This window comes from Mercenaria mercenaria, chromosome 1 (assembly GCF_021730395.1).
Source record: "Mercenaria mercenaria strain notata chromosome 1, MADL_Memer_1, whole genome shotgun sequence".
In the NCBI taxonomy this organism is placed as follows: domain Eukaryota; kingdom Metazoa; phylum Mollusca; class Bivalvia; order Venerida; family Veneridae; genus Mercenaria; species Mercenaria mercenaria.
In genome coordinates this window covers 115,362,741-115,376,778 of record NC_069361.1, presented here as the reverse complement: position 1 = coordinate 115,376,778, position 14,038 = coordinate 115,362,741, and the positions used below count along the sequence as shown (strand labels likewise).

The 14,038-nt window shown below is 37.4% G+C and overlaps 1 protein-coding gene across 1 annotated transcript in view; it reads left to right on the top strand.

Annotated features, from left to right (window-relative positions):
• The window catches only part of LOC128550953 (uncharacterized), a 36,369-nt gene extending 23,769 nt beyond the window's left edge, over window positions 1-12,600 (top strand). Inside the window, exons 3-4 of the mRNA XM_053531170.1 lie at window positions 11,155-11,171; window positions 12,424-12,600. Coding sequence (XP_053387145.1) covers window positions 11,155-11,171; window positions 12,424-12,600 — 194 coding nt within the window. The remainder of the gene's footprint in view (window positions 1-11,154; window positions 11,172-12,423) is intronic.
• The last annotated feature ends 1,438 nt before the right edge of the window (window positions 12,601-14,038 follow it).

Sequence of the window (14,038 nt, the reverse complement as noted above, 5' to 3'; positions counted from 1 at the left end):
TGGATGGATTTTCAAATAACTTGGCATGAATGTGTACCACAGTAAGACGACGTGTCGCGCGCAAGACCCAGGTCCGTAGCTCAAAGGTCAAGGTCACACTTAGACGTTAAAGGTCATTTTTCATGATATGGCATTGATAGGCTTGTCCGGTCCATATCTTTGTCATTCATGCATAGATTTTAAAATATCTACGCATGAATGTGTGACACAGTAAGACGACGTGTCGCGCGCAAGACCCAGTTCCGTAGGTCAAAGGTCCTAAACTCTAACATCGGCCATAACTATATATTCATTCAAAGTGCCATCGGGGGCATGTGTCATCCTATGGAGACAGGTCTTGTTTTTCTTTGCATATGTTACATCAGGAATAATTATATATACATTATCTGTTTATGTCCCTGGTGACATTTTTACTCATTTTATGTAGAAAATAGGAGGGGAAAGATGACGAAGTGATGGCACAATAAATCGTGGCGTGGTTCAATCGATATTTAAGATAATATCAAATAATCATATAATATTGAAAATGGATAAACTTTTTGCACCTTAGGATTCTTATTTTCAGTATTTTTGTTATTAAGTGAAATGTGTGTTTGAGTATATAGAAAATCTTACTATTATTGGCCGTAGGAATATTCTTCGGAATGATAATAAAGCTTTTCCCATTTTTTCAGCGTTTGTAGGCTGAACACTACTAAATCCGGCTGTTCTTTATTTCATATAAAATCCACTTACTTTATAATGGTTTTTCTAGCATATCAGATTTTCGGAGACCTATATCTCTATAAAGAACTATATCGCTACTTTAGAAAAACAAAAAGAAAAGGGGTGTTAACTTTTAAATAAGAAACCTACAGTTCGTTAAATACAACCCGCTGAATTTACTCCTTTTCGCTTCTTTTAATATATTAAATCCTTAGGCCGCCATTTTTACCTAGATAGAACATGCCGATTTCGGTAGAATGCAAAATGGTACATACTAAAACGCGGTTTAGTAAAAGTAAACACGTTGCTATAGAGAAAATGCACTAGGAAAGGAAAAAGATTAGCACTATTTATATTTTGACTACCTGCGGAGGCTTACATTTGATATAGCTGTGATTAACCTTGTAACTGGGTACCGGAGGTAAAATGCCTCAACTACAAAGCTCAGTAAGCACATGTTCCTTTGCAGAGTATCGGTCAAGAATGCAGGAAAAATTTTATTGCCGCGGCGACCCGAGGTCAGTTTCCGATTTGGGCGTGATTGTTTTTAATTTCGCATTGTTATAATGCAGAGATTATTTTCATATTTATCATAGTAAGCATGCGAGAGATTCCGATGTTTTATATTGAAGTGAATTGTTTTTGTTCCTAAGTTTTGACCTGGCACTCATGAATTTTTGGTGTCCGAACCTTACTCTTAATTGATATAATGTCACATGTGCATGTAGCTATGTGGACAAAGAGTTTAGCGGGGCCTCCGTGGCCGAGTGGTGAAGGTCGCAGACTTCAAATCACTTGCTCCTCATCGCTGAGGGTTCGAGCCTCACTCGGGGCGTTGAATTCTTCATGTGAGGAAGCAAACCAGCTGGCTTACGGAAGGTCGGGGGTTCTACCCAGGTGCCCGTTTGTGATAAAATAATGCACGGATTGGCACCTGGGGTCTTCCTCCACCGTCAGAGATGGAAAGTCGCCACGTGACCTATAACTGTGTCGGTACGACGTTAAACCTAACAAAATAAATAAATAAAACTGATCCAGTCTCTGGGTTGTGGGTTCGAGAGCTATGTCTGACTATATCCTTTTTTTCCAAATTTTATCTGCAAACTTAACACTTATTTGATAAAATTTATTTTTATGTTTCTTTATTTTTAAAGTTTTTAATGGTTGTAGGAAAAATCGATTACAATTTTTTCTAAAGAATTGTAGGTACTGTGAAAAGACAAATTACTTGTCACCAGTGTTTCCAGAAAATAAATACTGTAAGAGAAAACAATTAAAATACATGAAATATGATACATAAAATAATGTAAGAATGAAAGCAATATCGATAACATTGCATAACATTAAAAAAATTATCTAAGGAAATTTTGAACCCATGCTAACGTGTGTGGAAGTCAAACATCACATCACTACGCCAACGTGTCATCGGCTAACTATATAGCTAATTATACTAAATTAAATATTACAAATATTGCGTAAATTAACGAAAACGTCCGAATATATTGGCGAAGATTAATGAGTGCCAGGCCAATACTTACGGACAATAAATGACATTTCTTTCTCCTCGGGAATTCCGTGATTCGTGTACTACATATACATTTAGCGGTTTTAAGCCTTAAGGTACTTCCACACATTTAGCAGACATGCGATAAAAACGGTCGATTGATAATAAAAATGTAGAGCCTATCAAATGTTACAGCATTCGCCAAACTATAATTTTCTCCTTTTTAAGAAATACATTTTATAGTTGCATATTGATACATTATAAGATGACGGGTTGACAATCAAGGCCCTCCTTGAGTTAAAGTATTTAATGTAAAATGCACATTTTCACCTTGTGACGCGCCTAGCTAAAAAAGTATTTAATATAAATTTATTAAACATTGCATTAGTCTTTATCATGATATGGATTTGCGCACCTCCTATTATTCATCTGGGTCAGCCCCTATATCCAGAGTAATGGCCCCTGAAATAGTCAAAAATGCACATTTTCACCTTGTGACGCGCCTAACTCAAAAAGTATTACATATAAATTGATTAAACGTTGCATGAGTCTTTATCATGACATGAACTTGCGCACCTCCTATTTTTTGTCTGCCTCCGCCCCTTATTTTCAGAGTTATGGCCCCGTGCACATTTTCACCTTGTGATGCACCTAGCTCAAAAAGTATATTTGATATAAATGGATGAAAACTGGGCGCTTTATCATAATAATTATAAACTTGCAAACCTCCTATTTTTTGGCTGGCTCCTTGCCCTATTTTTAAAGTTATTGCCCCTGAAATAGTAAAAAAATGCACATTTTCACCTAATTATGTGCCTAGCTGAAAAAGTATTTGATGTAAATTCATGAAACCTTGCTAGAGTCTTTATCATAATGCTACCTTGCAAACTTGGCATTCTTCTTGAGAATCTTAGCGCTTATTACAGAGTTATGGCCCTTGAAATAGCCAAAATAGTGGATTTTTGGTTTGTGATGCTCATAGCTCAAAAAGTATATGGCCTAGAATAATTAATCCTTTTCATAAAATGTTTGTTTAGGCTATACTCCATTAAGACTGCAAACATTTGAATTATTTCCCCTTATTTGTGACAAATGTACCAGTGGGGGAGCACACCCTGTGTCCTACAGACACATTCTAGTTTTCTTTTGTGTTATTGTATTTCTTTTGTTTGTTTGTTGTTGTTTTTTTCTCTCAAGTAACTTGCTCACATTAAATCTGTTTAGTAGAGTATAACATTCTTTCTATGGGAAGGACTGTATGCTGATGTTGCAATAACTCGTTGCCCGATCCTTTTGATTTTTGTTATGTGTTAAAAATGTATGTACTTTTGTGTGTATCTTTGAAACAGAAAGCAATAAAATATGACTAAACTAAAGATCTCATAACAATTGTGTGCGCATGCACTACAGGAAGGCGAAAAGGCGAGATTTTTCCTTTGGCGCGTTGTCGCCTTTTCGCTTTGTCCCGGGCGACAAGGCGACAAAGCGAAATAGCAAGATTTTTAACGTGCTATTAAAATCTCGCTATTTCGCCTTGTCGCATTGTGTTGTTTTTTTTTCGCTTGTCGAGTTCTAAATCGCGCCTTTTCGCTCTGGTGCCCGCGACAAAGCGAAAAGACGACAACGCGCCAAAATCAGAAATCTCGCCTTTTCGTCCTGGCGCCCGCGACAAAGCGAAAAGGCGACAACGCGCCTATACCAAAAACCTCGCCTTTTCGATTTGTCGCGGGCGACAAAGCGAAAAGGCGAAGTTGGCAGAAATCAGCCACCATAGCACAGCAAGATGTTTTCTCAAGATCGTAATGTACTTGAACTTCATAGTTAAGATAGAAAAATTCAAGCACGTTAAATATAGTTTTCTGATTTTCAGTAGCATAGTCATACAGCGCCCAATTAGGTTACAAGTTACGTTTTTAGCTCGACTATTCAAAGATTATGTAGAGCTATTGGACTCGCCCATGCATCGGCGTCGGCGTCGTCGTCCCGATTTGGTTATGTTTTTGTATGCAAGCTGGTATCTCAGTAACCGCTTGTGCAAATGGATACTTATTCAGATATAAACTGACATTGTACAGGTTCCATAACACTATTTGGCGTTTATACAAAATTACGCCCTTTTTCTCGACTTTTGATTAAGGTTTTATATGTAAGCTGGTATCTCAGTACACGTACCCACTAATGGGAATGGGTTGAAACTTCACACACTTATTCAATGTGATATCTGACATGCAAATAACTCTACTTTACATTTAAAAAGTATGCCCCATTTTTTATTTCAGTAACTAGTTCAAATCCGTGACTCTAGTTACCTCTCCTGATGGTCCGCCCAGAGTCACAAGCAACGACTATTTCTACTTTAGTCTTTCAGATACGAGTGCTAGCGCAATGATGTAATGTCGAAAGGAAAAATATTTCTGAATAGCAAATTTATTCTTGTGCTTGTTTTCGTCTAATACGCTATATGTTATGTCATGAGCACTTTGCAGTAGATTAGCTGTAGAAAGTAACCCACTGACCTATATTATCGATTTGTTTTCCTCCATTGGGCACGTCACAGCTTTATTACGTGAGTTGACGCATTTCATTCGCCTGCATGTAACGGTACTGGGTAACAATTTAAGTGTATAATTAGCGCATTATTAGGCAAAACATGTTGTGGGAAAGGTCTATTTATATATATTCTATTGTGTTTGTTCTTATCATGAACATCCGGGATACAGTGTGGTGGACAAATCGAGCACGACTTTACACAGGTTCATGCATATATTTAATAGAATCTAGCTGTAGACCTTGAGCTGACAATTGACCCTGCTCCCCCCCCCCCCCCCCCCCCCACAGGGGGAATTTTCAACACTATGATTTTCTTAAACCTTATGGTAGTTGGCATTCACAGACAAAAGTTTGCAAGTTTCCGTTGGGGCTTTAACGAGTTACGGAGATTTAAAATACGTTACCATGCAAATTTTCATTTAATTCACTATTTATGTTAATTCAATATTAAAAACATGCCTGTTGTACAATTATTCGTAATAAACAAGACGCTTAGATATGTTTATGTATTTAAAATAGAAATTATCATATGTTCATATCATTTTAGGTGAATAGATGTTATGTATTATCCGTAACTTACGTTACTTCTTTTGAAATTACTAGAACATAGAAATATATCAACAATGATGATTTTTTAAGTTGTAAAATATTGATAATGGCCAATACACAGTTCAGTAATTAAATTTATATATAATAAAACTGTCCCTAGAGTTAACTTATTCAATATGTCACATATGATACGTTACCTTTCCAAATATGTGTTAAAGAAAAATTTTTTTTTAAAATTTTGGTATTACCTATATGGTCAGGATTTTAAAAATAATATACATTGGACTATAAATAAACATCACCAGACATGAACAATATTATCAAATAAATGTATAGATTTTATAATTCATTAGAAATATTATTTAAATGTATATTAAGAATAATAGCTCTTTGATGTACCAGTATGACTGCATATCATATTTTTCATTAGTATATTAAATAACATAGACACCGCAATGCGAAGCAATATTAGTCCTAAGGTATGACCTCTGACGACTAAGTGTGACATTGAGCTTGAAGTGAAAAATGGTATTCACTATACACTCTTATTAGGGGTGGAAGAGGTTTCTAACGCTAAAAGGCAGATGGCCTTAGATTTCGGTTGTTGATGATAAATACAACTGTATTCAATAGAGTTTGGTCTAGAGGAGATACTCCTCGTAAACGATTGATCCTCATAGCCATGTGATGTCGATCCTCCTCGCTGATTTGCTGTTTCTCCTGTGACCTCTGACAGTGACCTTGGTTACCATTAACAGCATTCTCACTACACTCCCCAGCCCTGTTCTATAAAGTGGGTCATAAGGGGTTGGGAGGCCACAAATGGATTCCTTGCAGAATCAGACATAACAGGGATACCCTGCTGGATATTAACATGGAGGTTTTGCTAATAACAATCATACATCTAATGCGAAGCAGACCAAAATACTTCCTTCTTAAAACAGACGAGATTCCCCATGGATGGTTAATTACTATACTGAAGCAGTTATTCCACACATATCTTATTAATAACAAAACTTAAGGTCATGGGATACCCTGACCCAAGTTCATAAACTTCCGGCATGCCTGGAAAAATACCCCAAATTTTTCAAGGCCCTGGGATACCAGAGCAAGGACCATATTACTGACACTAATGTATACCAGGTGATACACATACTGCATTAGTTCATAAACTCTTGGGTTGCACGGAGAAATGTACCAAATTAATTACCGTGCTGGAATACCCATACTAATGTGTACTATGGGATACTCATTCTGACCTATATTTCTAAAACACAGTCAAGATACCTAGTAAAACATACAAATATGAGAAACTTGGGTTTTCTTGAAAGTTTGGCGGACGGATGGACATAGCTTCTGCATCTTTCACAAGGATAAACCTGGGATACCCAGGAAGCTGGGAAGACTTCAAACAGATGGACACAGTTTCTGCGTCTATTGCTGTACTGGGCTTTGCCTCTGCTGACACATATCTAAACGAGGGTCTCAAGTAAATGATCCATGGCCCGAAGTCCCTTTCCTAGGTATCCAGCCCAAGAATCTCTATTGCTTAAACCAGACAGGTCCCTCAAAAGGTCCCGAAATACCAATACCCATCTGGAAGGGACTCGTGTTTCAACCCAAGTACAAAGAATGTTGTGGTTAAATAAAGGCTGCACAGCCATATCTACCATCAGTTTTAGAGACTGCAGTCTCACACTGGAGATAAGTTGATCTTGCCGCCACTTAACCAAATCCACACGTCCACTTACTGAGTAAGGGTAAGCAAGCCAAAACCAGACCAATAAGTGACTCTGGCACAACGTGCCCCTACTGGTATATCCATCAGAACAGGAGACATGAACACATCCCATAGACCCAGCCCCTCCAAGTCGATGTTTCCATAATTGTGTAAAGCCATAGTTTCAGGAGCAAGGTCCATTCAGTAATTGTTGTCATAACCCAACCCTTTCTCCCGAAATGTGCACAGTAAGGGTAGTGTGAACTACCAACCTCGGAATGAAGGAATTAGTAAAATAGACATGGACACTGATCCCCAAACAACGACACTGCAGTTTGCGACGCAGGACAAGTATTGCTCAACATATATTTGTTCCATAGTTGCTGTCATGGAGATGGACTTGATGTTCATGCACTTAGGTTAAATGCAGGAAGATGGAACCCTGTTAGAGAAGGTGGTACCGAATACAATAAGGTTTCTAGTGGTGGCAACCACCAGACCTGTATGCCCTCATGACCTAGACAAATGCCCTCATGACCTAGACAAAACAATGATAGATTGACTGTTGGTACCCAACATTATTAAAAGGCAACTGCCCAGTGTGATTGAAGGGCAGTACTCAAGCGGGCTTTTGATGTTGATGTTGAATAGGGTTGCTAGTATGAGGTACACAAACCTTTGGGAGAAAGTGGCCTCCGAACTTCACACAAGTGGCTTGACTTTTAGTAACAATATTCCCCAATAGTGTTATTTGTCTCTGACCTTAGGTTCTCTAGAAACCAGTTGAGGTTAAAATGACTGGAAATCAAATAGGTCCTCTGTCTGGAATAAACTTGTCAATTGGTAACGGAATCCACCCATAAAAGTTTAAAGTCCCATATTTGCCATCAAAAGAGTTAGTTTTGTAAGAACTTGCCTTCAGACTGGGCAATCAAATGCACTTTACTTTACCTACTAGAGTTACATTAATTTCACTTGCAGAATATCCTATTTTGAGGCAGTTCCTATAATTGTCTTATTGAACTACCATCAAGATATACATATCGTATTAAAGAAAGTCACAGTATTCCAGTCATGACCATTACTGGATACCGGCTTCATAGAAGATACATGTACATTGTATATCTACTTAAGGATACAGTTGAGATTGACAACATGTTGGATGAAGTCTATGTTGATGAATGAATCTACTGTACATTCAAAACAATCACAGTTACAACATACAGCAGTTAACAAAATGTAAAATGTGTGTGCATAAACATGCACAAGATTTCTAAATATCGTGATATGCCTGTTTTAAATTTAGCATCTTTATAGAGCACTGTGTTGGGCAATATCTGTATATATTATAAGTATGTCACTTCAATGTGCTTAAATAGCTGAATATATATATCAATTGTTTAAAAAATGTTTGGCTGCATAGTGTTCTCGTGAAGGTGTAATCATGGACCATGTAAATAAAGTTCTAGAATGTGTTTAGAATTGAAAGCAAAATATTTAAAACCAAAAAAATTATTGTAAGTTTGCTATTTTTCCAAGATAAAGTGTATGTTCACAATACAGAATACATGAAAATGTATAGCTTATATGTTAGGTAACGTACAACGTAAATTGTAACGTAGGCTGTTTTTTTAAATACATGGATTTAAAGTTAAAATGCAAAGCTATGTTAAAACATATTTTGATTGAATTTTGATTGAATTGTAGATATGCTTTTTGTAAATGCTACAGTATATTTAAGGTAACAGAACACAAGAGATATAGTTAGTTTGTTCGGTAACGTAAACTGTAACTTAATTTGATATATTTATACGTGTTTTAAGTTAAACCCTCAGTTTGAAATGCAAAACTATACTGTTGAGAACAGAATTATATTGTTTTTTTTTTTTTGTTTTTTTTTGTTTGAAGTAGGTATGACTGAAAATTAGCATATTTTGGAAGAATGACGTTACATTTTAAGAATCGCTAAAAGTATGCTTTCCCTTAACTTATACTAGCAACCTATATATCATTGTTTTTGCTAAACTTTGAACTTTTTAATAGTAACTTCAATTTCTAATTACCTGGTCATCTAAATTTGCAATAAAAACTTCATGCCAAAAATGTTGCCTTTTTTTAGGGTAACGTATCTTTTTCCGATATTTTTCTTCTTTAACATCACATTTTAGATATTGAAATTTTATCAAATTGCAGCATCTAGTATACACCTTGTAATAAAATATGCAAACTTGAAATGATTTACTAACATAATGGTACCATTCGTCTGTAAAAATTGATGAAAAAAATATTGGTTTTGAGGGTAACGTATTTTAAGGTGGTGTTACGGAGAAAAGCCCCACTCGCCAGTTGCAAACTTTATGCCAAAATGTTCACCACACATTGGAGTTTCAAAAAAATATGGTCCACAAAATTCCCCCTGGGGGGGGGGGGAGCAAAACCCCTTCTGGCTCATAGTTCATAGTCTACTGTTTTTATAGGTTTTATGCTGAATATGCTAAAGTTTCTCTGTTCACAAAATAAATATATTACCTTCAGCAAATTAAGGAGGTAGGTTACCTTGTTACAAGGGTAAGTTCAAATTAGTTGAAACGCAGCATTATTTTGTATTTCGTGTAATATGAAGTTTTGACTCCTACAATTTCAATTTCGTTTGTCTCTGTCCCTTCAAGTTCAATTTTTATCCAGGTTTGAAGAACATGACCTTCCAAAGTTATTTCATATTGAAAGAAGAAGGAAAATACGGATATTTAACACTTTTCAGTGTATTTTAGTTTCATTAATATCCGTAGAAGTCTGCATAATTGATAATTTTACTAGTATGCACGTTAGCTTTCTAATATAAGCTTAAAATGTATATGTCACGGGGCTCGTGTTTCCATGGCAACGCATTTTCTCTCATTTGTAAACAACTATGTATCAAAATAGGGGTTTTCGACGGCTTCGGTGCCATTCTGTTAATGACCAACATGGAATATTTGGGTAATATTATTAGCAAAATACCAAGCACTTTACATGGTACCCTATTTTTCTTAAAGTTTAAAGTAACCATGGCAACAGAGATGTTTAAAATAGCTTATATCTTGCTTTTTGTCGTAATTTCTTATAAAAATATTGAATAAGATTATCTTTCTAGTTGATTTAGCTTTAAAACATATTATTTCTAACGTAAATAATATTTTCGTGTTATTTGCATTTATTTAAACAAATTTCACAGCTTAGAATACTTACAGCAGTACCCCTCGTCTGGCATTTTTCATGGGAAAATCGTTGAGCATGCTGCTATAGATATTGTTAAAAATGAAAATAAAAAGCCGAAGCTGTGTTTCTTAAATAGACCAGTGTCAACGCTTTTGAATTTTACATTTAGATACATAGGTCACGGGCTTCGTTTCCATGGAAACATGAATTCAATTCAAGAAACCACAATTTTCTACTGAAATTTGAACAATTTTAGATCTTACTTTTAGTATATATGTAACAAATTATCAACGGAACCTGAAAAATAGGTATTACAAATCAAACTGCGAGATTTTTTATTTGAAAATGGCCGTAACATGTAACCTTTCACCCAACTATATTCCAAATAACATTGGTTACCATCATCCATTTTCTTACATTCCGCATAACATTTCGATATAACTACATAAAAGAAGCAAAATATTGATATTATTCAGAGCAAAAGACTCATAAAAAATTTCAGCAAATAATGGTTATTTGAAAATAGTTAAGATAAAGAAAATGCACAGAATTACGGACTTTTAAGATAAAAGCTATAAATTTTGCGCGGTAACTGACACGTAACGTCATGACGTCAGTGACGTCATTTTAAGACAACATTGTTTTGAAGCGTTTCTGCGGCAATTTATTCATTATTTCTGCATTATTTAACCATAAAGCATCAGATCGAAGACAGGTTCATGATTTGTTTTCAGAAGAATGAATATACAAACACATTTAGTTTGTCATAAACGCCGTCGTAAATCGTCACGTTAGCTTCCGGTTGGACATGCGCACATACAAATATGAAGGTAACCTACCTCCTTAAAATATTTCTTTCGTTTCTTATGTTCTGGAGCTTAAGATTTATGTTTGGATGTGAATCACTTATGATTACTCTTGTTTTCAGACGTGGTTGAGTTGGACGTAATATCAGACTGAAATAAAATGAAATAACGTCACGAGTTGGATTATTCAGTACCTAATAATGGGAATGGATTGAAACTTCAGGTAATTGTCCATTGTCATGAGCTGATATGCGTTGTACAGGTTCCATAACCCTGTTTTGCAGTTTTACAAAATTATGCCCCATTTACGACTTTAATATTCATTCAATTGACAAGGTTGTTGAATAGTCAAGCGTTGCTGTCCTCCGACTTTTCTTGTTTTATTCTAGATTAAACAATGCTAGGACCCAGATCAAGGTCTATTGACCTCGCACCCAAAAAGAAAGTGTACTACCTAAGATTTCCCCGACAGTACTATTTGATAGTATTTATTTCTTAAAATAAAGAGAAAGCAGTCAATCTGAACTCTGTATGTCTTTGTTACACCATAAACTGTGATGCCTATCATGAGCTCAGCCATTGTCATAGGATTTGCAAGTTCTATATTAACTGGCCTATAACCTGGCGGTATAAGTTTTAAACTGTTGTTTGTATGTAGAAGATATTTGTTCTTGAACAACGTAGTAACTACCTAAGAAACATCTTTTAGGAAGCATACTTGCAATAATGGTAAGAGTGTGGATGTTCTCCAACAAAGTCGTCAGTGTGAATGTTCTCATTTTAATAATGTTGTTTGTTTTGAATAAAATATCGTCGGATATCCTTAAAAAAGCAAAATAAAACAATGGTTGAGTATTGTGCTTGTCACGGATATTAACTGAGCGTCGAATATGTCTTCATTTCACGAAAATACGGTCAAAATTCACTTTCTTAGACAGAAGTGTGGTACAGCTCATGCCTTCTTGCCAACTGTTCGCGTTTTCGGGAAAACCCAAGCTTTACGTACAACATGGAATAGTACCGCAAAATAGTATACTCCAGGCCGGGTACGGTGCTCTTTATCTCGAGTCGCAAGCTGCAGTAATAAAAAAGTTACAAGACCTTTCTTACCTGAATCGGCGTAAATTTTTGTGTGGTCAGCTCATTACCGGTGGTTTTTGATTATTATTATTATTATTATTATTATTATACTAGATTTATATAGCGCCCTTCATGATCAATTTCACGTTCAAAGGCGCTTTACATAGTTCAAATCTTCTTCTTCTTCTTCCGTTTTTGTACATTACCCTCTCTGGAGCATTGTCGTACAATGTGACTGTACAAGGTCATGGTGAGGCGCAAAAGGTGCAGATTAAAAAAAGAACAACCAATAAAACTTTGTACATATTCAGTGTTATTTACATGTGCACCAACCCTCCATTGAAGAAAGAGTGACGAAGGTAGTCTGTTCTGCAGTATGGGATGATGTAGCCCACCGTGTGGCCTCTCGTCGCAACAGTTGCGGTGCGGAGGAACGGGGATGCAGGGATGTCTACGAGGCAGTGGATGACGCGGTACAACATAACTAGTTTTGCATGGGCCCTACGTTGTTGGAGGGACTACCAGCCTAGGTCCAAGATCATCTGTGAGGTGCTGCTTGTCGTGCGTTAATCACCTGTGACGAATCTTGCCGCTCTGCGTTGGGCTGCCTCTAGTTGCTGGACGCAAACCTGTGTGTAGGGGTCCCACACTGACGACGCATACTCCAGAGTTGGTCTTACCAAGGACTTGTAAGCTTGTTCTTTGGTCTCTGGTGGACAGCTGGATAAGTTCCTCCTGAGGAATGACAAGCTGTTGTTTGCCTTCTTGGTGGTGGCGTCAATGTGTGGTTTCCATGATAGGTCATCTGCAAGGGTCACCCCGAGATATCTGCCTGTCTTGGCTGTGGCGAGATTGTGTCCATGGATTCTGTATGAAGACTTTACTGGGTTTCTCTTCTTGGTAATGTGGAGGACCTCGCATTTAGAAGGGTTGAAAGACATCAACCAGTCCTGTTCCCACTGTTTTAGTCTATCAAGGTCTTCCTGCAGCTTGGTAGAGTCTTCTGTAGACCTGATTAGTCTACGGAGGAGGGTGTCGTCAGCAAAGAGACGAGAAGTGGAGCTCACTCTGTTAAGGAGGTCATTGATATACATCAAGAAGAGTAGAGGGCCAAGGACTGATCCTTGTGGCACGCCTGAAGTGACTGGGGCGGATTCTGACATATGCCCTTCAACAAGGACCTGCTGACTCCTGTCACTTAAGAAGCTCTGAATCCAGTCAAGTACTGTACCCCTGATGCCGTAGTGTCTCAGCTTAATCAGCAGTCTTTCGTGAGGGACCTTGTCAAAGGCTTTGCTGAAGTCAAGTAGGATTGCATCTATTTGGTCACCAGCATCTAGTCCAGCTGTGAGATTTTGAATGGTAAGTATGAGCTGGGATTCACAGGACCTCTTCTTGCGGAAGCCGTGTTGTTGCTCTGACAGGATCTTGTGTGAGTCGAGGTGTGTCATGATCTGGCTGTGGATTATATGTTCAAGCATCTTACAACATACAGAGGTTAGGGATATTGGCCTGTAGTTTACCGGGAGGCTTCTGTCACCTTTCTTGAAGATGGGGGTCACATTGGCCTTCTTCCAATCTTCTGGTACTTTTCCCTGTTGCAGTGATGCCTGGAACACTAGTGTGATTGCTGGTGCTATTTCGTTGGCCATTTCCTTCAGGAAACGCGTAGGTATGGCGTCTGGTCCTGCTGCTTTATGAGGTTCGAGTGACTGCAGTAGTTTCTGGACCCCTTGTTGGTCAACACAGAAGTGGTGGATTGCTGGGAATGGGTCGCCCGACATGGTTGGGAGTTCTTTGGTATCCTCCTTTGTGAAGACACTACTGAACTGTTTGTTCAATAGAGACGCTTTGACCTTTGGATCACTGTGAGCAATGCCGTCGCTCTTCAATGATGATACTCCGCTGCTGTCGCACCTCTTGCCC